The 23,747-nt window shown below is 54.8% G+C and overlaps 2 protein-coding genes across 2 annotated transcripts; one reads left to right on the top strand and one right to left on the bottom strand.

Moving 5' to 3' along the window:
* Positions 1 to 1,746: 1,746 nt before the first annotated feature.
* ZNF837 (zinc finger protein 837) lies at positions 1,747 to 13,423 on the bottom strand. Its single transcript, XM_047709813.1, is given in 3 exon segments — positions 1,747 to 3,315; positions 3,318 to 3,511; positions 13,306 to 13,423. Coding segments are annotated over 2 exon segments (1,725 nt in total). The 5' UTR covers positions 3,474 to 3,511; positions 13,306 to 13,423.
* A 5,355-nt stretch (positions 13,424 to 18,778) lies between these two features.
* RPS5 (ribosomal protein S5) lies at positions 18,779 to 23,403 on the top strand. Its single transcript, XM_047710823.1, has 6 exons — positions 18,779 to 18,887; positions 19,632 to 19,740; positions 21,960 to 22,169; positions 22,325 to 22,453; positions 23,105 to 23,203; positions 23,284 to 23,403. The coding sequence occupies exons 2-6, from the start codon at positions 19,633 to 19,635 to the stop codon at positions 23,350 to 23,352; spliced, it is 615 nt and encodes a 204-aa protein (XP_047566779.1). The 5' UTR covers positions 18,779 to 18,887; position 19,632; the 3' UTR covers positions 23,353 to 23,403.
* The last annotated feature ends 344 nt before the right edge of the window (positions 23,404 to 23,747 follow it).

The raw sequence follows: 23,747 nt of genomic DNA on the forward strand, positions 1-23,747 counted from the left end.
CTGTCATCCTGACCACCCCCATGGCAATAAAAGTAGAAGGCATCAGGACCTGGATTCACGCAGGTCATGTCAAACCGCCCAGGACGAGAACTCCCCCCAGACGTGGATGCCGCTGCCAATGGACCCCGCCAATCACGGACTAAAACTAAGACTCAAAAAAACAATGAGTTCACGGGCGCCTGGGTGGCTCAGTGGGTTAAGCCGCTGCCTTCGGCTCAGGTCATGATCTCAGGGTCCTGGGATCGAGTCCCGCATCGGGCTCTCTGCTCAGCGGGGAGCCTGCTTTGCTTCCCTTCCTCTCTGCCTGCTTGTGATCTTTCTCTGTCAAATAAATAAATAAAATCTTTAAAAAAAAAAAAAACAATGAGTTCATTAAATTCATTGTTGGCCCTCTTGTTAAGATATAGGCGGGAGGTATAAGCAATTGCGAATAGAAAAGAGGGGGGTTAACTTACTGTTTCTGATAAAAGGAGGGCATAGAACTGGCTAAAAAGTCAAAGATTTGACTAGTCTCCAAAGAAAAGAGGGGAATGTAAGGACCTATTTAGAAACTGTCCCTGCTCCCCTTCCCCCAGGGCATTTACTTGGAGACAAATCCCGGAAACCAGCTTCAGGTAACAAAGCCCAGATACTAGGGTGAGTCAGGCCAGGTGGAGACATCTGATCAGTGGGGGGGATGCATACTGTCTCCCTGGTTACCAAGGAGGATGGGCCCCGCCCTTTGGGAGCCTTTTGGGCTCCAATCCCAATCAAGGTGTAATAGGCTGGTTCAAATGTCTACTAGGGTAAATTGTAACTCAATTGGTCACCTAGCATCACTGTGGAGTTTCCTGTGTGTGTTACAATCTCATTGGCCACCTATGCGTGGCCAGGCCCGACCGCATGGCCTTTGCCCTTAAAAGCTAGGCTGTGAAACAGAGAAGGGTCGCCCTCTCTTGTAAGAGGTGCGGCCCCAAGCGTTTGGTTAGATTCTTGATGCTTGGCGCGAAATAAAGCTTTGCTTGACCTTCGCTTTGTATCAGTCTCGCTCCTTTAATCACGGACCCATTATTGGGGCATAACAGTAACTATATATATTGCTGTGAAAGAAACATGTTGGTAGCTCCAGGCCTCTGGTGGACTCCCACCTATGTGGTGGCCACGCGGAATTGTGGCCGCACACTTGGTTCACACTCCTTGATTCCTCCCATGCGGCAGGAGATGGCATCCTGCCCGGAGTCCTCTGACAGAAGAGCACTGGCTGGATCACCGGACCTCGACTTGACATGATGAGGTCCCCACTTGCTAATCACAAGCCAGGCCAAGGCTGCCCGGGAATCCCTCCTCCTTCCAAGGGGAGCCCTCTGCGTAGCGAGTGTAGGAGCCACGGGGGGGCGGGGGGGTAGGGCAGGCAGAGGCCGTGCCCACGAAGCCCGTGGCCATCGGTCCCAGGATGGTCACTGCAGAGTCCCTCTTCTGAAGCCCAGGGAGGCCAGAGATCATCATCTCGAAGACCAAACGGAGGAGGCCAGGCCAAGCAACACTAATGGGTGTGCAAACACCCACAGGACACCAAGGGCTCACGAAGCCCCCTAGGCAAGTGCAAGGAGAGGTCCTGTGGTCAAAAGTCACCTCCACCATTCTCTGCCTGTGCCCGGGGGAGTCACGCCCCCGCTTCCCCACTTTCCAGCCTACCCGGGAGGCGGAGCCAGACTCCCGAGAGCCCACGCGGCCTCCGGCTCACAGCGCGCTCCACGCGCTCCTTTATTAGCGCTTCGCCAGAGCTCCTCGCTGTGCGCGCACCCGCAAGGGCGCAGGACGGCGGGAGCGGAGGAAGCCTGCGGACGCAGCGAGTACCGAGCGGGGTTCGGGGAAGCCCGGAGCTGTTTCGCAGTTTCGCAGGCTCAGGAGGCGGTGGTCGTTGAGGTTGGAGCGCTGGCTGAAGGCGCGGCCGCACTCGGCGCACGCGTAGGGCCGCTCGCCCCTGTGCGTGCGCCGGTGGCGGACCGGGCTGCAGTTGCGCACGAAGGCCTTGCCGCGGTCTCGGCAGATGTAGGGCTTCTCGCCCGAGTGCAGGCGCTCGTGCTGGCGCAGCTCGGAGCAGCCGCGGAAGGTCTTGCCGCACTCGGGGCAGCTGTAGGGCCGCTCGCCGGTGTGCGCGCGCCGGTGCTGCAGCAGGCCCGAGCGGCCCTTGAAGGCTTTGTCGCACAGCGGGCAGGCGTAGGGCCTGGCGCTGCTGTGTGTGCGCCGATGGCGACTCAGGTTCAAGCGCTGCTTGAAGGCCTTGCCGCACTCCGGGCACGCGTAGGGCTTCTCGCCACTGTGCACGAGCCGGTGCTCCACGAGGTGTGACAACAGGCCAAAGGCCTTGGCGCACTCTGCGCACTCGTATGGCTTCTGCCCGGCAACGGGCACCCGTGGAGGCCCCCGGGTCCCCTCGCCACAGTCCCCACAGGGCGGGCACCCTAAGAGGCAGGACCTCTGGGCCAGGGCCCGGCTGTGGCGGTGGTGCTCGGCCGAGTGGGTCTTCTGGTGGCGGAGGAGGCCAGAGCAGCGCATGAAGGCCTTGCCACACTGGGCACACTCATAGGGTCGCTCGCCGGTGTGGATGCGCTCGTGCTGCAGCAGGCTAGAGGTGCGTGCGAAGGCCTTGCCGCACTGGTCGCAGACGTAGGGCCTTTGCGCCAGGGGTTCAGGGGCGCCGCAGCCGGGACCCGAGGCCTGACCACACTGAGGACACATTAAGGGGCCCTCGGCCACCTGCGGCTGCTTGTCGGAGCCAAGGCGCTCGCCACACCGGGCACACAGGAGGGGCCCCTTTGCCATCCGCACTGTTTCCTGCGCGTCCGGCAGGGCCGTCCGGGTCAAGCCCTCGCGGCAACGGCAGGCCTGGGGCAGCTCCTTCAGGGGCTTCTGCTGAAAGAGGGTCACTTGCAGCGTCTTTGGGAAGGCCTGGGTGCCTATGCGCTGTTCCTGCGACCCCTCCTCTGTGTGGACCTGGCACAGCTGGGTCCTGGGGCAGCACCAGCACAGCAGCTGGCCTCCACAGTGATCACACACCAGGGGCTTCTCCTCTGGGGGTGTTCTGTGATGCTGTGCCAGGCAGCAGCTACAGCTGGAGGCCCTGGTATTGACTGGGCACCAACAGGGGCCCTCCCCAGCATGTGGCCTCTGGGGAATGACTAGGTCGGGGTCCTGAGAGGAGGTGGGGCCACATGGTTCTTTTACCAGGGGTCCTGCTCCTGCACTCTGGCGGGTCCCTGGACTGGGGCTCACACCAAGGCCCCAGCTCCAGGAGTCCCTGCCTTGGGGAGCCGTCTTGCCGCCTGCTGTCCCTCCATGTAGTCTCCCTCCTGAGAGGGGTGTCTCTTGGCCGGGTCCTCTGCCACGGGCCTCCACTCCATCTTGGGCCTCTCCTCCTGGCCCCTGTCAGCTCCCTGGAGATCTGCCTTGGGGATGCCTCCCTGCCTGGAGTTCTGGGCCCAAGCCTCCATCCTGGGGCCAGCCCCCAACAGTGTCCAGGATGTAGGATCTGGAAGAGCAGAGGAGAAATGGAGGTTGGCAGTTCCCAGGATGGGAGAGGTGAGAACTGCCAAAGAATGATGACCCCAGGACTGATGGGGTTGCCCCCACCTTTCCCTAGCCCAGGGAAGAAAGAAGAGAAATGATATCAGGCAGTGAGAATACTGGAGCCTCCTGCCCTGACTCCTGACATCTGCCACGGTCTAGGATGTCTCGGAGGCCCTAGAAAGCATCATCCTTACTCTTCACCAGTTGCTGGAACACCGTCATCCTTGACTTGCCCCTCCCTTTAGCAAGACATACCCCAATTACAAAGCTGCCCACTCCCCAGAATCACACTCCACTCCCAACCACCAGCTTCCTGGCAGCACGCCCTACTGACTCCCTGCCTTGACCTGGCCCCTCTACACCTGCCATCAGCCAGGTCTTCTGGGAGGTGCAAGGTAGGGCTCATCCGACAGCAGGGCTGGCCACCAGCTGTGCCCCTCCCCACTTCTACCAAGCAACGTTGGTTCTCTCAGGTCTGGCAGCCTGAGAAACGGGCATAATAAATGTAATGTGAACAGCCCAACTTGGGGGCCCTGATCATTCCAGCAGCGACCAACATCAAGAAGGCCCGATGCCTCCTGTTACTATTTCCAAATTCCACTGTGGCTGTTAATTTTCTATTGCTGCCATAACAAATTGCCACAAATTAGTGGCTTAAAGCAATGCAAATTTATTAGCTCACAGGTCTGGAGAGAAGTCCTGAAGCCAGGTTTCAACAGTGTTGCTTTCTTCTGGAGGCTCAAAGCCTGGATCTGTTTGCTTGTCTTTTCCAGCTTCTAGATGCCACCTACTTTCCTTGTCTCATGTCCCCGTCTTCCGTCTTCAGAGCCAGCAGTGAAACATCAGACTGCCCCTCCTGCCTCTTCTATACAAAGACACTGTGATCACACTGGGCCCACCATAAATAATCCAGGATAATCTCCCGCATCAGGATCCATTATCATACCTCCTAATCCCTTTTGCTGTGTGAGTAACAGTCACAGGTTCTAGGGACTTTGGGGGAAGGTGGGGGGGGTGGTCTGCCTACCACAGTGGCTTTTTCTGAGCTCTTTGTATGCTTTACTGGGAAAACACAGTATATGAATCGAGATGCCACTTAGGTGAAACAAAACTGAGTGTTTCGTCCGCAGTCTTGAAGGACACAGGAGCAGCTCTGAGCAGTCCCATCTGGGTGGGGGCTTGCTTGGCAGGAGACAGTGAAAACATGTAGAGTGGGACAGGTGACTCTGATGTGCAGCAAACGTACAGGAAGGGGTCAGGCTGAGAAGGCCCACTTGGGGGGTTGGAATATAGAAAGGAAAAGGACAAGGGGCACCTGGGTGGCTCAGTTGGTGAAGTGTCTGCCTTCGGCTCAGGTCACTATCCCAGGACTCTGGGATCGAGTCCCATTGTCGGGCTCCCTGCCTGACAAGGAGCCTGCTTCTCCTTCTTCCTCTTGCCTGCTGCTCCCCTGCTTATTCTCTCTTTCTTATAATCTCTCAGGGGCACCTGGGTGGCTCAGTGGGTTAAAGCCTCTGCCTTTGGCTCGGGTCATGATCCCGAGGTCCTGGGATCGAGCCCCGAATCGGGCTCTCTGCTCAGTGGGGAGCCTGCTTCCCCTTCTCTCTCTCTCTGCCTCCCTCTCTGCCTACTTCTGATCTCTCTGTCAAATAAGTAAATAAAATGTTTAAAAAAACTTTCATTAACAGTGGAACTATTTTTTAAAAAAGATTTTTATTTATTTATTTGACAGAGAGAGATCACAAGTAGGCAGAGAGGCAGAGAGAGGGGGGAAGCAGGCTCCCGGCTGAGCAGAGAGCCCGATGAGGGGCTCGATCCCAGAACCCTGAGATAACCACCTGAGCGGAAGGCAGAGGCTTTAACCCACTGCGTCACCCAGGCGCCGCTTGTTCTCTCTTTCTAATAAACAATTAAATAATCTTTTTTTTTTTTTAAGATTTTATTTATTTACTTGTCAGAGAGAGAGGGAGAGAGAGCGAGCACAGGCAGACAGAATGGCAGGCAGAGGTGCAGGGAGAAGCAGGCTCCCTGACGAGCAAGGAGCCCAATGTGGGACTCGATCCCAGGATGCTGGGATCATGACCTGAGCAGAAGGCAGCGGTTTAACCAACTGAGCCACCCAGGCATCCCACAATTAAATAATCTTAAAAAAAAAAAAAAAAAAAAAAGAGGGGCGCCTGGGTGGCTCAGTGGGTTAAAGCCTCTGCTTTCAGCTCAGGTCATGATCCCAGGGTTCTGGGAGGTCATGATCCCAGGGTTCTGGGATCAAGCCCCGCATTGGGCTGTCTGCTCAGCGGGGAGCCTGCTTCCTCCTCTCTCTCTCTCTGCCTGCTTCTCTGCCTACTTGTGTGATCTCTGTCAAATAAATAAATAAAATCTTAAAAAAAAAAAGATAAGAAAGGAGAACTTGCTTGTCGATTAGGTTACTGATTAATGACAGTCACTAAAAGAGGACTGACCTGTTAAAGAGGCCATGGTAAGAATGAATTCTTCCTACATTCTTGTTACTTCCCAAATAAATATGGACGTGCCCAGCACAGCCTTTGAAGTACGAATATGTGACCACAGTAAATCAACAGCTCACTGAGCATGATGGCTCAGGTTCTCGTCCTTTTGCTTGGTTCCCTTTTCTGTGCAAGGCAGATTATCCCTTTCTCAAAAGTTCCAGAAATTCTGGACACCTGGGTGGCTCAGTTGGTTAAGCATCTGACTCTTGATTTTGGCTCAGGTCATGATCTCAGTGTTGTGAGACTGAGCCCTGCTTGGGCTCTGTGCAGTATGTGGAGCCTGCTTAAGATTCTCTCTTTCCCTCTGCCCTTCCCCACCTCTCCCTCTTAAAAAAAAAAAAGTTCCAGAAATTTGAGTCTATTTAGTGAAATGGTTTTCACCAACTCTCCCTTGACCCATTGCTGTTTTTCTGTCATTTTTGCAAATTTCTAACAAGCAGGTCCCTGGGGGCTACCAGTGGGTTGAAATAACATGACTTGGAACTAAAAAGAATCAGGAAGCATTTGGCCAAGTCTCTCTGCACGTTTTCAGCCAAGGACACTTCAGAGCAAGTAGACGTTCTTTTCACGACGGGGCTGCCAGCCGTCTCTGGTGGATTACCTTGCCCTTGGACATCACAACCACAATGGCAGAAATTGGCTGACTTGGGAGTGAGAATTAGACATGCTGAGGAGGTCAAAGGTGAAAAGTGCAGAGTCGCACACGTTCCCCAGATCACAAAGGGGTCACGGCAGCCACTCCGCCACCAGCGCTCTGCTCTTCCGGCTGCTGCCTGCTGCAGTGTGGGATGCTGAAGGGTCCGCAGTAAGGGTCGTTTGTCTGGTCACATACTCAGCAAGTAAGCAGTCGGGGGCATGCTCCGAAGAAACGAAGGTGGCAATATGGACAGGAGCACACACTGTGACCTGACGTTATTCAGACAGTCCTCACTCCAGTCACATGTGGTACTAGCAACCCTCCTGTGACTTTCAGGCCTGTGTGAGTCTGGCCTTCAACCCAAGGTAGGTGAGGCCACCTTTCTCCAGCTGCACCTCAAAGCCACTTAGTGTCTGGGTGGACTAAGACTTCACAGGGCCACATTCAGACCCAAAAGGAGATCAATCCTTGCTGGCTCTCTCTCCCATGGGTGGCACCAATGGGGGCTAGGGAACCCAACATCTTGCCCACTGTGGCAACTACCACTACGTGCCTCTGTTTCTCCGCCTGACAATTTAGCCACCTAGAGCTTGAGACCCAAGCAGAGGCACTCAGAGCCCCCAGAGTGAGAGACTTCAAGGAAGCAGGAGGACATCTGGGCGACACTGAACACGGGCATGTTGTACTCCAGTGCCAGACTGTCCATGGTGCCCTTATAGAGGGAGGCAGCAGGAGGGCGTGAGGGGCACGTCTCTTTCCCAGACATTTGGGATCTGAGCCCGAGGTTATTCTCCCCAGGTAAGAAATGGCTACTATCCTACCCCGATACTATGTTTCTGACTGTCTTCCCTGAGACTGGACTATGCAGCTCTCCAAAAACAGGCGTGAGGAACGACATGGGCTAACTAGGGAGCAAGCAGCTGTGGGCTCCATGTGCCCACCTGTGCTGACTACCCTAACAGTAGGTGGACAGGAATCTAACCCGCAATAGACACCGTGCCCAGGGTTGAAGGACCATGACTCCTGCAGAGCCCTCATTGGACCCACCTAGGGAAGGTCAAGGGACGAGCTTTCTCTGGAACATGCAGCTTGCTGTGCAAATACAACAGACAAGCTGGGGGTCCAGTTTCAGAAGGTGACCCTTGTACACTGGCACTGGCAAAACCGTTGTACTTTGTACGTTGGACTCACTGTGGGTAGACTGACCAGCCTCTTCCAGCTAAGTCTCCACACTCAGACTTTGTCCGAATGAGGACAGATGGACAGGAAGACCTGGCAAAAAAGGCAATTGCACAACACACTCCCACACAGCTAGTGGGAATGGAAAGTGATGCAACCAGCTTCTGTGGAAAACGGCCTGGCAGTTCACCAAAAGGTGAAACACGGTGTCACCACATGACACGGCAGTTCCACTCCTAAGTATCTCTCCGGGAGAAATGAAAACGGGCTGTCAAGCAAAAACTTACACACAGATGTTCATTATAGCATTTTTCATAACAGCCAAAAGGTAAAAATAACCCAAATGTCCAAAAACTGGTGAATGGATGAATGAAATGTGGCGTGTCCACACCAGGGAATATTACTCAGCAACAAAATGGGATGAAATACTAATACACGGATGGGCCTCAGAAAACATCATGCTCAGTTAAAGAAGCCAGACACAAGAAGACCACATGGTATAATTCCATTTATGTGAAAACCCAGAATAGGCAAATCCACAGACACAAAGGGTAGACTGGTGATTGCCAGGGGCTGAGGAAAGGAAGAATGGGAATGGGAATAATGGTTTCATGAGTATGCAATTTCATTTTGAGGTGCTGGGAATGTTTGGAATTGGACAATGGTTGCACAACACAGTAAATATAGTAAAAACTAAAATATGTTAATAACCAACCTCAACTGTACACTTCAAAATGGTTCATTTATGTTACAGGAACTGTATCTCAAAAAACAACAAAGGAAACCGCCCGCAGCACAAAGCATTCCTGCCTCCGGTGTGCGGCAGAGCCCAGAGGTGAGCCTGCCCTGCAACACCCCAGAAATCATCTGAGCCCCGGCGGGCCGTAGGGACAGGGAAGCGTGGGACGGAGGGGTGTGTGTGTGTGTGTATGTGTGTTTAACAATACTTTCATAATGAGAAAAACAAGGTCTTCAAAACTGCTAGGTAAAAATAAAATATGAACTTCGCCCACATGCTCAAGTGGATTGTACACCAAGCAGAGTTTCCACATCATTGGCTTAACCTCTGTGTTAACAGCATTCTCCCCTGGACCCAGACTTCTCTTCAACCAAGTGTCTCTTATCCACTCATCTGAAGGAGAAAACCCTTGGTAGGAAGCTAGACACACCTGCTGTGCAATGGGCATCAAGCTGGGGCCCAGGGAAATGCTTCATGGTGTCTTGAGGCCCAGGGCACTGTCATCACTGATTTACAGATGGGAACAAAGGCTGAGAGTTGGCGAAGGAGCTCACACCCCATTCTGTCTGACCATGGAGCCGTCCTCCATACCCCGCTAGCCACTGGCTCCCCACCGCCACCCACGGGATTCACCTTTTGCCTCTTACAAGCCTCCTTGTATCCCCACCCTCAGCCTCTGCCTCTAAGCATGCAGGTTCTGCAGGGTTCCTTGGTCTGCCTCCCCAAAGCCAGGCTGACCTCTTGCAGTGGCCAGGCACAGAGCTGTAGGAGAAGCCATAAGCACTGATATGGGGACGATCCTTTCTTTCCTCCTCATACAACTGTAACTCCAGGGTGAACTCTGGCTGCTCACAGAGAAGAGGGGACCCCCACAGTGAGTGTTGAGCAGCAGGAAGGCAGGTACCCAGATTTCTGTTCCCGGGGAGGAATCAGGACTTCTATAATCATACTTTCTGGAAGCCCCACAGCCAAGATCTGCCTTGATACCAAGTTGCAATGCCCCAGATGTGAGGGACAGCAAGACCTGGGTGCCTGCCATGCCTCTGCCCCAGGGCTTCCAGTAAATGCTGTCCCTGCAGGGTCATGGTTGCTGGCCTCATATCCTGGTTTGCACAAGAACCTGGTGGCTGGAACAGGACCTCGTGGAACTCAGAATGAGCTCTTGGAACCTCAGGAATCCAGAGGCCAATGACCCACTGGAATGGGAGAACACATCTGGGACAGCCTGACCAACCCAGGACAGCCAATCACCGTGGAATCAGTGGACAGGGCAGAGGATGGGTGGCCTGCAGTGTGATGTTGCTGCTGCCCCTCAGAACAATTTGTTACTTAAACTGTAACCCCTGGAGGATTTTACTAGTTGCCAAGCACATTTAGATATGGCCTTAAGAAAAACATATACTGGCAACAGGTCTTTGGGGAGAAGGACGATATACGACCATGAAGCTGGGCAGCTGGGGATGCCCGGCCCGCCCGGGGCGGAATGCCGCCCTGATGAAGTTCTAGAACCTAGGTGAGGTTCGGTGGGCTGAGGTCTGGAGCTGATGACCAAGAAATAATTCTTGAGACATCTTTGGTGCAAAATGGTGGTTTATTAAAGCACGGGGACAGGACCCGTGGGCAGGAAGAGCTGCTGCCCCGGGTTGTGAGGGGTGGCAGGATATGTACCCTGCAATTGGGGTAAGGTGAGGGGAAGGGAGGTTTCAACGGAGATTTCATATACTAAAGAGGGCCTACTGGAGGCCTTGCCCTTGCGGTTGATCAATGTTGTCTTTAGGCCAGCCATTAACATCAAGATAGCTGGGAGATTTTTGGTGGGATGTCACAATGCTGCTATCAATCGTCTTTGTTAGTGAGATTTAGGTTTAGAAGGGATTTAACTATATTTACATTCCCTTCTACCTCAGCCTCCTTCAGTTTTGTTTATGTGGGGGGAGGGAGACATTAGGGCTGGAGGAATTGAGTTATTTGCCTCTGGAAAATGTGCTATTGTTAGATAGCTTCTTTGTTGTAAATCTCTTGGTAAACCAAGGGAGACTCCGGTCTTGCAGGAAGACTGTGATCTCTGCAAGTTAACTATTTGTTTTTCTTTTAGGTCAGCCAGAGGTACCTGAGGAATGTCACACATATTACTGAGGGGAGTGGGTGGAGAGGGGGTGCAAGGTGCCAGCTTTTGCTTTGTCCTCAGCCAGCCTCCTGCTCCCTCATCAGCCCCTTCACAGAAGCTGGGCCCCTGAGGATGCCTGGCTCGCTCAGGGCGGAAGTTGCTCCTTCACAGAAGCCGGGCAGCCGGTAACGCCCGGCCCACCCAGGGAACGCCGCCTGCTTCAGGGACGCCTTTGAGCACCCGGGAACGCCCGGTCAGCTCAGGGTGGAACGAAAACCGCCTACTTCCCTTCTCCGTTATCGCTTCTTTCTCTTCCCAGAAGCGACCGTTGTTAGTTAGGTGAGTCCTTTGAATGTGCTTGGTTAACTATAAACTTTATCCTCCTCCTGGCTTGTCTGCAAGACGTGACTAACGTTTGACCTTCATCGGTCCTTCTGTTGGCTATTGTTTCTATCTAATAAAAGTGAGACTGTGGGGTTGCTGGTGGCAGCAACTTTTCGACGGTTGTCCCCTGCTCCCAATCTCTTGTAGCTGACTTGTTTGTGCCTAATTCTTCTCCCGTCGCTGACTGGAAGTGGCATGATGTCACCCAGGACTGGGCAGGTTCCACCAAAGGAAGGTGTAGTGGACTGAATGGTGCCACATCCCAAAAGCTACATATATACCCTAACCCCCAGAACCTGTGAAGGTCACTGACCATAGTTGGGAAAGGACAGTGCAATGAGATCATCACGCATTCCCTGGGTGGGGCCTAAATGCAGTAACAAGAATCCTTGTAAGAAAGCGAGAGTGAGGGTGCCTGGGTGGCTCAGTGGGTTAAGCCGCTGCCTTCGGCTCAGGTCATGATCTCAGGGTCCTGGGATAGAGTCCCACATCGGGCTCTCTGCTCAGCAAGAAGCCTGCTTCCCTCTCTCTCTCTCTCTGCCTGCCTCTCCGTCTACTTGTGATCTCTCTGTCAAATAAATAAATAAAATCTTTAAAAAAAAAAAAAAAGCGAGAGTGCGAGAGAGAAGAGGTGGAAGCCAAGACTCGAGTGATGCAGCCACAGCCCAAGTGGCATCTGAAACCATCAGGTGCCACGACAATTTGCATGGGATGGTCTCTGTCTCAGAGCTTTCAGGGCCTGGAGCCCTGATGATGTCTTCAGACTTCTGGCCTCCAGAACGGAGAATAACTTTCTACTGTTTTAGGCCACCTAGTTGATTATAATCTGTTATAACAGCCACAGAAAATCAATAGAGACTGGTCCAGCACCCCTCATAGGATGAGTGGGTTTAGGTGTGGGGGCCCTCCTGATCTCTGGTGACGTCCAGTCTGATGACTGCTCTGTGCAGAGGGTCAGGTAAGACTGGGGTGGTCCCAGGAAAAAGCAGCAGCTCCCACCTAGCAGGAAGAAACCCGGAACTCACAATGGGGGACCAAGGGCCACCCATTAGCCATGTTCACAGGGCATCTCCCGACTGTCCCTAGACACCTGCTCCCATAGGTGGCTTCCTGGGCCCATCTACAGTGACAGAAACCTGCCTCCCGACGTCGGACACACCAAGTGGCAGCCCATGGCCGAGGCTCCCTGCCTCTCTTGCCCTGCTCTCGGCCGGCACCTCCAGACTATCCTACCTGTACCTGGAGGGCCTTCAGTCATGAACCTGGGACCGGAGGCTGAGCTCAGCAAGGGTTCCAGGGAGTGGGTCTCCCCGCTGCACAGCGGCCATCCCAGCTGTTCTGGCAGTGCCTCCCCATCTGCCCCGGGTGAGCTCGCCCCGCAGCCTGAGCGCTCCCCCAGCCTCTCTAACGCTCTCCGGGCTGCAGCAGGTGGACAGGACAGGACACACAGCGGCCACTGCTGGGCAAGCAGGAGGTTGAGCAGGGGACGTAGCCCAGGCCAGCCCGGCAGAACCGCACGACGACAGCACGTGGGGAAAGGCTGGCAGGGCGACCGTCCTCCGCGTCTGGATACACCCCACTGAGGCCCACGGCCGTCTGCCTGCTTCACGGGGCTCCACAGGCCCGCACTACGCCTGTCCTCCCGGTGACGCGCCACCTGGAACGGGGTCGGAGCCGTTCCAGGGCGCGGGCCAGAACGCACGAGTCGGAAAGCAGGGTTAGTGCGGGGACGAGCGACGCACGCGGGGCGGCTCTCCGGCCTCCCGGCGACCGGAGCGGCGGGACCGGGCCTGACGAGGAGCCGGCGCCCGCACGCAAGCCGAGGCCGGCGGGCGGGCCGGGGGCGCCGGGAGGCCAGTGCCCGCCAGCAGGAGGCTCGGAGCTTGATTCCGAGAGCCGCGACGGTGGGGCCCGGGCCTGCTGCCTCCACACGTGGGGCTCAGTGTCCACGCTCTGGTGGGCGCGCGCGGCAGCCGGAAGTGGAGCCGACAGGCCCTCCCGGAACTGAAGGCCCGACCTGCGGTGGCCAGCCGGACCCCTGGGCGAAGCGGACCGGAAACGCGCGAGAAAGGTCTCCGCACAGAGCCCGCGGGCCGGAGGGGGCAGGAGGCTGGTTGAGGTCAGGGGGGTAGAGGCGCGCGGAGTGCTCGGAGGTCCCGGCCTCGCGGGCTGGAGTCGCGGGTACGTGGTGAATGCCACTTACTCGCTCGGGGGCGGCCCGCACGGGTCCCCTGGTCCTCGCCCCGCACGCGGCGCAGAGCCTGCCACCCTCCACCTTCGGGCCACCGCGGCCCTGAGGGATTAGAGCCTCTGTGAGAGAGAGCCGGAGCCCTCGCGGGGCCTGCTGGGAAACGTAGTCCCGGCGCGCCCCGCGGTCCGACCGCTGGACTCCGGTTGTCATGGCAACCGCGGCCTTCTCCGCCCTGTCAGCTAGGTAGGGCTTTTGCGTCTTCGGCAAGGAGACGGTGTCCCGGACCGACTGGGGCGCTTCCGCCTGTCCCAGAAATGCTCCGCTTTCCGTCTCTGTAGAGAGGAAGAGTGGGGCTGATGCTGGGGGCAGCACTAGAAGAGCCCTCCCCGCACACGCTGGCCACCTACGGGGGGCTTCAGGAGTGAGAACCCGGGTCCCCAGGGCACTGGAGAGAAAGTGGGGTTCCACACCAGGAATCCAACTCCCTCGGCTTGTCAGGTCGCTGGACTGGCCTCATGCCGAAGCCACAGCCCTGGGAGCCTGTGCCCCAGAAAACTGTCGCGCCACTTGCCACCCCTTCACGCAAGTCCCTCTGCCGAGGGCAGTATCCCAGCACGGTGCTCCGCCAGGAGCTTGGCTTCACGACAGGTTTCTCCTGAAGTCCCAAGGCACTGGGGACTGGGAATCAGCCTCAGGGCGTCTTCACTGCTCAGCACCCTGGGCCGGAGCCTCCATCCTGGGGCTGGCCTTCGATTCAGAATCCTAACAGCAAGATCTGGGAGCACCAAAGAGAGATGGAGAGGCTGGCAATTCCCAGGAGGGGAAAAGGGTGCAAAAGAAGCAAATCCCAGCGGCTGAGGGATCTTAGATGGCTTGAACAGATTTGCTAGTCTAGAAAGCTGTTAAAAGGTGGAAACATAAAGAAGGCATTTCGGGGGCGCCTGGATGGCTCAGTGGGTTAAAGCCTCTGCCTTCTGCTCAGGTCATGATCCCAGGGTATTGGGATCGAGCCCCGCATCAGGCTCTCTGCTCAGCGGGGAGCCTGCTTCCTCCTCTCTCTCTGCCTGCCTCTTTGCCTGCTTGTGGTCTCTGTCAAATAAATAAATAAAATCTTAAAAAAAAAAAAGGCATTTCGGCAGGAACTGAAGGCAGCCAACTCAGTGGGTGAGGTGATGGGGGGTGTCACCTCTTTCTAGGCTACATTAGAGAGACTGCTCTTACCTGTCAGACCACTGGCCTCCTGCTGATTTCTGCCTCTCTGACCTATCCTCATTACCAGCTGCCCTGTACATACTCCAGACTGTCCATGTGACAAGCCACACCCAACGCTAGCTGTTGGATGGCTGTGTCAGGCTCATGATGGGAACTGTTGCTGACCTAGGTTTAGAGTCCCACGCATGTGTGTGGTAGATAGAATAATGGACCCCCAAAGATGTCCATGTTCTAATCCCTGTTCCTGGTGAATATGTTACCTCATATGGCAAAAGAGACTTTGCAGATGTGATTAAAAATCATGAGATAGGGACATTATCCTAGATTTTTCAGGGATCCAATATAATCACAGTAGTCCTTACAAGAGAGTTGCTGAGAGAGTCGGGAAGGAGATGTGATGATAGAAGCAGAGGTCAGCGTGCTGTAGTCACAAGACAGCGAATATGAGCAACCTTTAGGACCTGGGAACGGAGAACCTAGTTTCTCCCCTGGAGTCTCCGGAGGGATTGCAGCCTGCCGGAGGAGGATTGTGACCTCTCTCTGTCAAATAAAAAATTTTAAAGATTTTATTTATTTATTTGACAGAGAGATCACCAGTAGGCAGAGAGGCAGGCAGAGAGAGAGGGGGAAGCAGGCTCCCCGCTGAGCAGAGAGCCCAATGTGAGGCTCCATCCCAGGACGCTGAGATCATGACCTTAGCCGAAGGCAGAGGCTTAACCCACTGAGCCACCCAGGCGCCCCAAATAAATACATCTTAAAAAAAAAAAAAAAAAAAAAAGACTGTTCCAAGGTTCTCAAATCCAACCCAGAAACTCATCTCCCCTATTCCTTACTCCCAAGTGCCCCAAATGAGGAGACAGGTCTGGATCTGATCTAGTATCGCCATCCCAGCCCTGTTGCCCCATCCCTACCTGCAATTCCAGAGTCATCCTGAATATGTGGATCTAATTTACAACTGTGCAGACTGAAACTAGGGAGGGGGCTTAGGTTTGCTGACCCAGCATCTGGCCAAGTGGACTGGCCCAAGCACCTGCCTCTGCCTTAAAGTCTAGAATTCCCACTCTTGTAACAAGCATCCCAGCCAAACTACCTACCCGTGTAAGCCCAGCTTTACACATGCTGGTTGGTGGCCAGAATGTAGGGAGCCCTGGGCAGTCGGAAAGATCAACTTCTTGTTTGCCAAGAAGCATGGGAGAAGGAAACAGCACCGCAGGAGTTGGATAAGCAATAAATATGCTTGTTGTACCTCTCTGGGCCTCCACGACTATCTATAAAATGGGGGAACCCACTTCAAACAGTTGTTCTGAAGAGTAAGATTGGATTCCTGGATTCCTAGATTTCTAATGTCCACCTGGGAGCCTGGGATCAGGCAGGGGCTTCCCTGGAGTGACCTCAACAATGGAGTGGCCAGGAAGAGGGGCAGAGCAAAGTAAGGAGGTCTTCTGAACAGGTCTTATGAATATGTCTAAAAGTCCTGGGTGTGAACTGGTGTCTGGTGGAGGGAGGACCAGCCACTCCAGGTCTGCCTGGAACCCAGAGTGGGAGCAGTGAGTATATGAGGGACTAGGGAAGACTGGCCTATCCACCCATCATTTATTCAGGTTACTCACGGGCAGATCCTGTGTGGCAGGCTCCATGCTTGCAGCTGGGGATACAGCAGGGAATAAGCCACACAGTCTACCTTCCTAGAGCAATTAGACAAATAGGGCAGAAGAGATGGTCAAGGCTGGTGGGCCCAGAGTGGAAATGATGCACCAGGAAGTGAAGGTGGCCTCTAAAGAGACTTTCCACCCTTCAGGCTGAAGAACACAGTGCCAACATCCATAGACCCATGGGGTCAGCCTTCAGGTCTCCTCCACTGTGTCATGGAGGTGGGGAGGCTGGACCACCCCATGCCTGGCAAGAGGTATGTCAATCTTAGCTATGCAAGGTGACACTCTCCGCCCCCCCAACCCTTTTCACATTATGGGGTTTTATGGCAGGAACTCCCTCCTGCTCTCCAGTGCACAGCAAGTCACTCTTTCAGGGTCTATAAAGGAGTCTATTTGGGGCACCTGGGTGGCTCAGTCAGTTAAGTGGGCGACTCTTGATTTTGGCTCAGGTCATGATCTCAGGGACCTGGAATCAAGCCCTACATGAGGCTTACCCCTTAGTGGGGAGTTGGCTTGAGGAGTCTTTCTCTTCCTCTGCCCCTTCCCCCACTTGCTCATGCTTTCTCTCTAAAAGAAATAAAAAAGATGTCTATTATCAAATGACAGTAGGCCAGTAGCCCACCCAGTAGCCCAGGGCACAGGATCCAAACTGGCCTTGTCTCATCCCCCCCCCCCCCCCAGTTTTGTTTTGTTTAGTAGGCTCCATGCTCAACTCAGGGATCAAACTCATGACCCTTAAATCTAAAGTCACATGCTCTACCAACTGAGTCAGCCAGCACCCCTGATTCTGTTCTTATGTCTATGCTGAAGGGGGAAACTGAGGTTCAAGGGGGTGGCGCCCTCTCAGCTTTTGAGGAGAAAGAGGCAGGGCTGGGAGCCTCCCTTTGGATCCTGCTGAGTGTAGGGGCACTATTACCTCTGCCTCTCTCAGCTTCCCTGCTCCCCCCGACCCAAGCACCTTTCCAAGGACCTCCCCCAGGACAAGGGAGGGCCCCCAAGGGTCAGAGAGGGTCTGCCGGACCAGGGAGGAGCCCATTTATCTCCTCCCCATCCCCCACAGACCCCAGTGGTAGGTCCAAGGCTGCTGTTTGCACCTAACAGGGCAGAGTTCAGGGATAAGGGCCACAGGTTGTAGGGGCTGGGGGCCTTGGTGTCTAGATGCAGTTCCTGTGCCCCCAATGGCAGCCCAGGATCTAACCCCATGCTCAGGCCAGCTTCAGGGTATATCCTTCTGAGTCCAAGGCAGGGAGCAGCAGCTCTTTCTACCCAAGGTTCCTGTCCCTGTGTTTAATAAAACGACCATTTTGGACCAAATCAAAACAAAAAACAAATCCAAAACCCAACTAAAAACCAAACAAAAAAACCAGTCCAAGGGGGCACAGAGTCTCTGGTCTGAAACACTCCTGAAATGGGGTAGGAACAGGGGCTAGTCCTTAAAATCAGTCAAGCAGTACACACCTAAGGCGGATGCTGAGGACCTGCTATGAACATGCTCAGAGAGTGGGCAAATGGGGTCACTGGGGATCTACAGAGGACCACTTAAGTGGCTGGGCCCCTTGGGGTCTGGCTTGGGGGAGCATCCCCTTGGAGGGAGAGATAGGCACCAGAAGGTGAGGAGCCCCATGCACTCATGGAGAGAAACTCCACTAGAGGCTGCCGCATTATCCTGCCAGGCAGCGTGGATGAGCAACCGCACTATCGCTGCCTCTGGGGAGCCCACCAAGACTTAGTCCACGTTCCAGCTCGACTCCAGGGAGTAGGTTTAGGAGACGCCAAACAATCGGGGTGTGTGAAGTTGCGGGACAAGCTCTTCAGGAGAACCACCGGGTCAATGGGTGAGGCTACAGCGTGGCCGCGGCACGGCCACCAGGGCCGACCCCCTGCACCCGTCCAGTGACGTCAGCATCAACACAGGACCCAAGTGCATCAAATAGAGTGGAGGCTGCCCCCGCCTCCAGTTCACCTGCTGGGCACAGCCCCTGGCCCCATATCCAGGGCTCCTCACCAACATTCGCCCGCACACGATAAGGGGCGGCAGGAAGTGCAGTAGTCGTAGAGAGACGACAGGGGTACCCTGGCATGGGATGAAGAAAGCTCAAGTCGGAAAGGGTCCCGCCCTCTAAGAGGCTCAGCAATCCGAGCGTGCGAGTGTGCGGTAGACCCACCCGCGACAGGGGCTAGGGCATGCAAGTGGGGGCCAGTCGTGACCACCAGTCCCACCACTCCTCTCCGAGCATGCAGCTGCGTTTGTCTGTGAGGCGGCCGTGACCTGGACGAAGAACGAACCCGCTACCGCACTCGAAACCCGCGGCAGGTGCAGCGTGAAGTTAGAGGCCCGGGAGCACGAAGAGCGCCAGCCCGACTTCTGCCCTCATTAGACATGGCGGCCTTGGCCTCAGAGAGATCTCTGCGCTTGTGCAAGGGCCGCTAAGACCCGGCAAGTACTGGCCATTAGAACATCCGCCAGGCGGACTCCTGGGGTCACTTTTGCAAGCGCGCGTGCGCAGGGTATTTACGTATTTAGTTTGGCACTGGGCGCCTTCATATCTTGTTCCGGATTGGTCCTTGGGTATAATGGTGACGTTTTTGCATACGCGTTGTCCCCGCTGACCCGGGAAGTTTTCACCCCCTTTAAAAGCTTCGGCCCGCTATTCGCGGTCTCTTCCTGTCTGTGCCAGGGCGACGCGTGGTGAGCGCTGATCGATTGTGACGCCCCGGCTGCGCCCTCAGGTGAGGCCGCCGCGGTGTCGGGGGTGTACGAGGAACGATTCAGGATTTTCCGGGCCGCGATGAACGATCCCCGAGGCTCGGGGTTTCCCCCGGGAGAGTTTCCCGTTTTTCTCCGTAAAAAGTGCTGAGGAACGTGGAGGCGCAGGAAAGTTACAATTTCTCCGTGTCCCGCTATCTCCGTACCTTTATCCGGGAGCGGGGTTCGGGGGTGCGGGTTGGGCTTTGCAGTCGTGAGTTGAGATAGGAGGTTTCTGTTCTTAGCACACGGTGCACTCCGCGGCCAGTGCACGGTTTTTCCTCTCGTAGCTCTTAGTAGGTCTTTGGTGTCGGACACGCGCTGTGGCATTTGCCTTGATTTTGTGTGGATTCGTGTGGTGGCCCTCGGTGGCAGACCCGGGTTTCCATTTGACTCCAGAGAAGCAGAGCGGAAGCAGCCTGACTCTCCCCCGTGTCAGAGCTCGTTAATGACCTGGCTGGGACTCGAATTCCAGCGGATGTGGTGTCGGGGTACCGGCTGTCTCCCTTGCAGACACGGTCCGCGCAGCCCCTGTTGGTTCCCGGGGTCCTTGGCGAGAGAGAGATGCTTCTTGTTCACCTTACAGCTAAGTGGTTTTTCGAGGACCCAGAAAGGTGGGCCCAGACGGTCACCGCCTTCCCGGGTTCCACATAAATTCCCAGGTGGCCGCGTGTGGGCCAGCCTCGCAGTGGCGGGTATGTCTGGGCTCTGACAGTTTGTGTTCCTAGGATGACCGAGTGGGAGACGGCTGCACCTGCCGTGGCGGAGACCCCTGACATCAAGCTCTTTGGGAAGTGGAGCACCGATGACGTTCAGATCAATGACATCTCCTTGCAGGTGAGAGGGGCGTGTGGTGGTCGCGCTGTCCCCACCTAGGGGGTTCGGGGCACACGTGGACTCTTCCAGAAGGGGTGACTTGAAACTCCTTGCTGTAGACTTGAAGATGTGACAGGTAAAGGAGGGCTTCCTGGACCACCACACCCACCGCGTCTGTTTTTCCTTCGTATTTTGTTAACCCGGTTGCTACACTCGATGGTTCCCACAGGGGTTTTGTGTCCATATTTTGGTTCTGTTTTTCTTCTTTGTTGTTTTTGTTAAGATTTATTTATTGAATTGAGGGGTGCCTGCGTGGCTCCATTGTTGTGTCTGCCTTTGGCTCAGGTCATGATCTCAGGGTCCTAGGGTGGAGCCTCTCCTCTGGTTCCTTGCTCAGGGGAGAGCCTGCTTTTCCCTCTGCCCGCCGTTCTCCCTGCGTGTGCTCGCTCTGACAAGTAAATACTTTCTTTTTTTTTTTTTTTAAAGATTTTATTTATTTATTTGACAGACAGAGATCACAAGTAGGCAGAGAGGCAGGGCAGAGAGAGAGAGGGAAGCAGGCTCCCTGCTGAGCAGAGAGCCCGATGCGGGACTCGATTCCAGGACCCTGAGATCATGACCTGAGCCGAAGGCAGCGGCTTAACCCACTGAGCCACCCAGGCGCCCCAGTAAATACTTTCTTAAAAGACAACTTTTCACTTTTACCTAGTGTTCTCTTAGGGGCTGGGGAAGTCGAAGTCCGTGTCATGCCAGAATTTGGTTTTGAAAGATGTGCAAGGCTCTGCCATAGAGCTGGATGTTACATCCAATCCCTGCCAGGGCATTTGGTGTTTGTGGTTTATCCTGCCCAGTGTGGAGCCCCCCATGGAGACCCAGCTGCTTGCCTGTTTGTGTAGGTGGTTCTCTGCAGACTGTCGTTTTGGTATCAGAATTTTTCTCTTCTTCAGTTATCTGGGTGTTATAGAAATAGGATGTGTGTGGGGCTTCTGGTGTATAAGTGATAGAGTGACGTTTGGGTGTATTTCACGGTGAAATAGTTGACGGTAGTACTCTACACATACGTGTAGTCCTCTGATTTGAACGCCCCTGACATTTTGGTGTTTTATAGACATTTTCTTGGGAAATGATGCCTCTTTGTATAGGAAGCGTTGCTGGATAATTTTGCTAAACAGTGGTCCTCTGGCGTGATCTTCCCCCACCCCTTTTAGGTGACACTTGGCAATGTCTGGGTACATTTTGGGTTGCAAAAACCCAGAGGGGTGCTACCGCCGTACTGGATGCTGCTCAACGTTCTGCGGTGCACAGGACAGCCCCCGCAACAGGAGTTCCTTCATTGAAAATGCCTGTGGCACAGAGTTTGAGGAATGTTTAAAACTGAAATCGTGGAGAGAAAAAAAAAAAACTGAAATCGTTGGGGGTGCCTGGTGGCTCAGTTGGTAGGCGTCTCCCTTTGGCTCAGGTCATGACTCCAGGGTCCTGGGATCGAGCCCTGCATCGGGCTCCCTGCTCGACAGAGAATCTGCTTCTCCCTCTCCTTCTGTATGCCACTCTGCCTACTTGTGCTCTTTCTCTATCTCTCTGTCAAATAAATAAAATTTTCAAAAAAAAAAAAAAAAGAGATCATGGGGTAGCTGACTGAGCCTGGGTAGCCTAGTGAGTTAGGTGTCTGCCTTCAGCTCAGGTGGTGATCCCAGGATCCTGGGAAGGAGTCTCATTATCAGGCTCCCTGCTGTGCATCGTGAAGTCTGCTGCTCCCTTTCCCCTGTTCATGTTCTCTCTCTCTCAAATAAATATTAAAAACAAAAAACAGATCATAAGTTGTGATCTTCTTGGTTCTCTATCCCCCTCCCTTCCTCCCATTACAGAGGAGGTGAGCTTTTTTGTTTAAGACTTCATTTATTTGAGAGAGAGAAAGCACAGACAGAGGGAAAAGCAGTCTCCCCACCCCACTGGCCGGGCAGCCTAATGCGGGGCTCCATCCCAGGACCCTGAGATCATGACCTGAGTGGAAGGCAGACACTTAACCGACTGGGTCACCCAGGTGCCTCAAGGAAGTGCTCTTCTTAGTGACTTTGATGAAGACACTTGTTAAGGTTACTTTTTTTGTGGCAGGCAGGGCCCTCACAGTAAAGCCACCACAGATGGGTGGGGGCTACCCCCAGTGGGTGCTCAGTCCCTCTGGTTCTTGGCCATCTTACTCCTAACGATGGTACTTCCATCCCCTCTCCCTGCTGCCCCAGGACTACATTGCGGTGAAGGAGAAGTATGCCAAGTACCTGCCCCACAGTGCAGGGCGCTACGCTGCCAAGCGCTTCCGCAAGGCGCAGTGTCCCATCGTGGAGCGTCTCACCAACTCGATGATGATGCATGGCCGCAACAATGGCAAGAAGCTCATGACCGTGCGCATTGTCAAGCATGCCTTCGAGATCATCCATCTGCTCACTGGTGAGGTAGGACTGTGAGGCCTGATGAGGCAGAGTGCCCGTAGTACAGCCTGAAGCCAACAGCTGTCCCGTGGCGTGCGTGTCAGGGTCCATTAGGGTTTAGGGGTGAGGAGGGGGGAGGGATGTGGACTGATGTCACGTTCGTGGCTGCCTTCTCCTAGAACCCGCTGCAGGTCCTGGTGAACGCAATTATTAACAGCGGTCCCCGGGAGGACTCAACCCGCATTGGGCGAGCCGGAACTGTGAGGCGTCAGGCTGTGGATGTGTCCCCCCTGCGCCGTGTGAATCAGGTGGGCTTGGGGCAGAAATGGGCAAGTAGGAAGGTTTCTTCTGCCTGTGTGCTTTACCTGGAGTGTTCTTTGCTCCAGGAATCCTTCCTGCATTACCATCACATTCAGGGCAGATACTGGTTCTGGCCCTATCCCGAGCAATGTTTCCCTGAGGCACGGTTTAATTTGAGTGTGTGTTGTTACATACTGTGTGTGGGTGTGTGGTTTTTTTCCCACAGACCATTTGATCATTAGCTGGGGGCATTGTCACCATGGCCCCCTTAACAGAGATAGAATTGTCTCACATTCCGTGCCTGCAGCTGTCCCCAGTGTATCCTTCGTAGCTGTCCGTTGTCAGTCAGGGTCCAGGTCAGGAGTGCACACGGCATCGCACTTCCCTGCAGTCCAGGTTTCAGATCTCCTGTAACCAAACACCCAGCGTCAGCTTTTGTGTCCACACTTGTTTCTGTGGCCCCCGGTCTGATCTCAGACCTGGCAGCATTTCACCTGGTGCTGCCTTTGGGCTCCTACTGTGTCTCGTCTCTGTTGCGGGGGGGCCAGTGGATGCCAGGCAGTATGGTAGCCAGCATTTGTTGGGGTGCCTAGGCTACGGAAGACAGTGGCCCTATCTGCTTTGGGGGCATCTGCTTAGCTGACCCCTGTGCTCCCTAGGCCATCTGGCTGCTGTGCACAGGTGCACGTGAGGCTGCCTTCCGGAACATCAAGACCATTGCTGAGTGCCTAGCAGATGAGCTCATCAATGCAGCCAAGGTGAGTGAGGACACAGGGGTGGGGCCAGTTCAAGGGGAAGCTGCTCCAGCCTTCAGAACTGACCATCTGTCTCCTTGCAGGGCTCTTCCAATTCGTATGCTATCAAGAAGAAGGACGAGCTGGAACGTGTGGCCAAGTCCAACCGTTGATCACCTGGCTGTGCCTTCAATAAACCTGTCTGTCCTTGGGGCAGCCTCACCCACCTGTGCCAGTGTGTGTCCTGGGGGGCTCGAGTGGGATGGCCCCAGGGTCCCGAGTTGCTGGCCATGTTTCTGACCTGTCTTTGGCCTGTGGGGACCCGGGTTCACCAGGGAGATACTCTGCTCAGGAAGTGCCACTGACTCAGAACCATGGAGAGTAGGCCTGGCCACCCGGAGGGTTCCAGTGTGTTGGAAATGAGAGGGGTGGGCTGTCCTGGCACAGATGTCACTCTAGTCTGGGGAAGGGCTTGGTGTTTATCCAGGAGATCTGGGCGGTAGCCCACCACCCTGAGAGGCATGTTTCCTGTGAGCAGCGCCAGGGAGCGGTATCTGAGGCCAATGGT

Source organism: Lutra lutra, chromosome 17 (assembly GCF_902655055.1).
Source record: "Lutra lutra chromosome 17, mLutLut1.2, whole genome shotgun sequence".
Lineage (NCBI taxonomy): Eukaryota > Metazoa > Chordata > Mammalia > Carnivora > Mustelidae > Lutra > Lutra lutra.

What these genes read in the sequence shown, in the direction of transcription:
- RPS5 (XM_047710823.1), top strand. Translation starts at nt 19,633, where the DNA reads ATGACCGAGTGGGAGACGGCTGCACCTGCCGTGGCGGAGACCCCTGAC. An exon ending in TCAATGACATCTCCTTGCAG is followed by an intron (nt 19,741 to 21,959) that starts GTGAGAGGGGCG and finishes CTGCTGCCCCAG; the next exon opens with GACTACATTGCGGTGAAGGA. An exon ending in AGCTCATCAATGCAGCCAAG is followed by an intron (nt 23,204 to 23,283) that starts GTGAGTGAGGAC and finishes GTCTCCTTGCAG; the next exon opens with GGCTCTTCCAATTCGTATGC.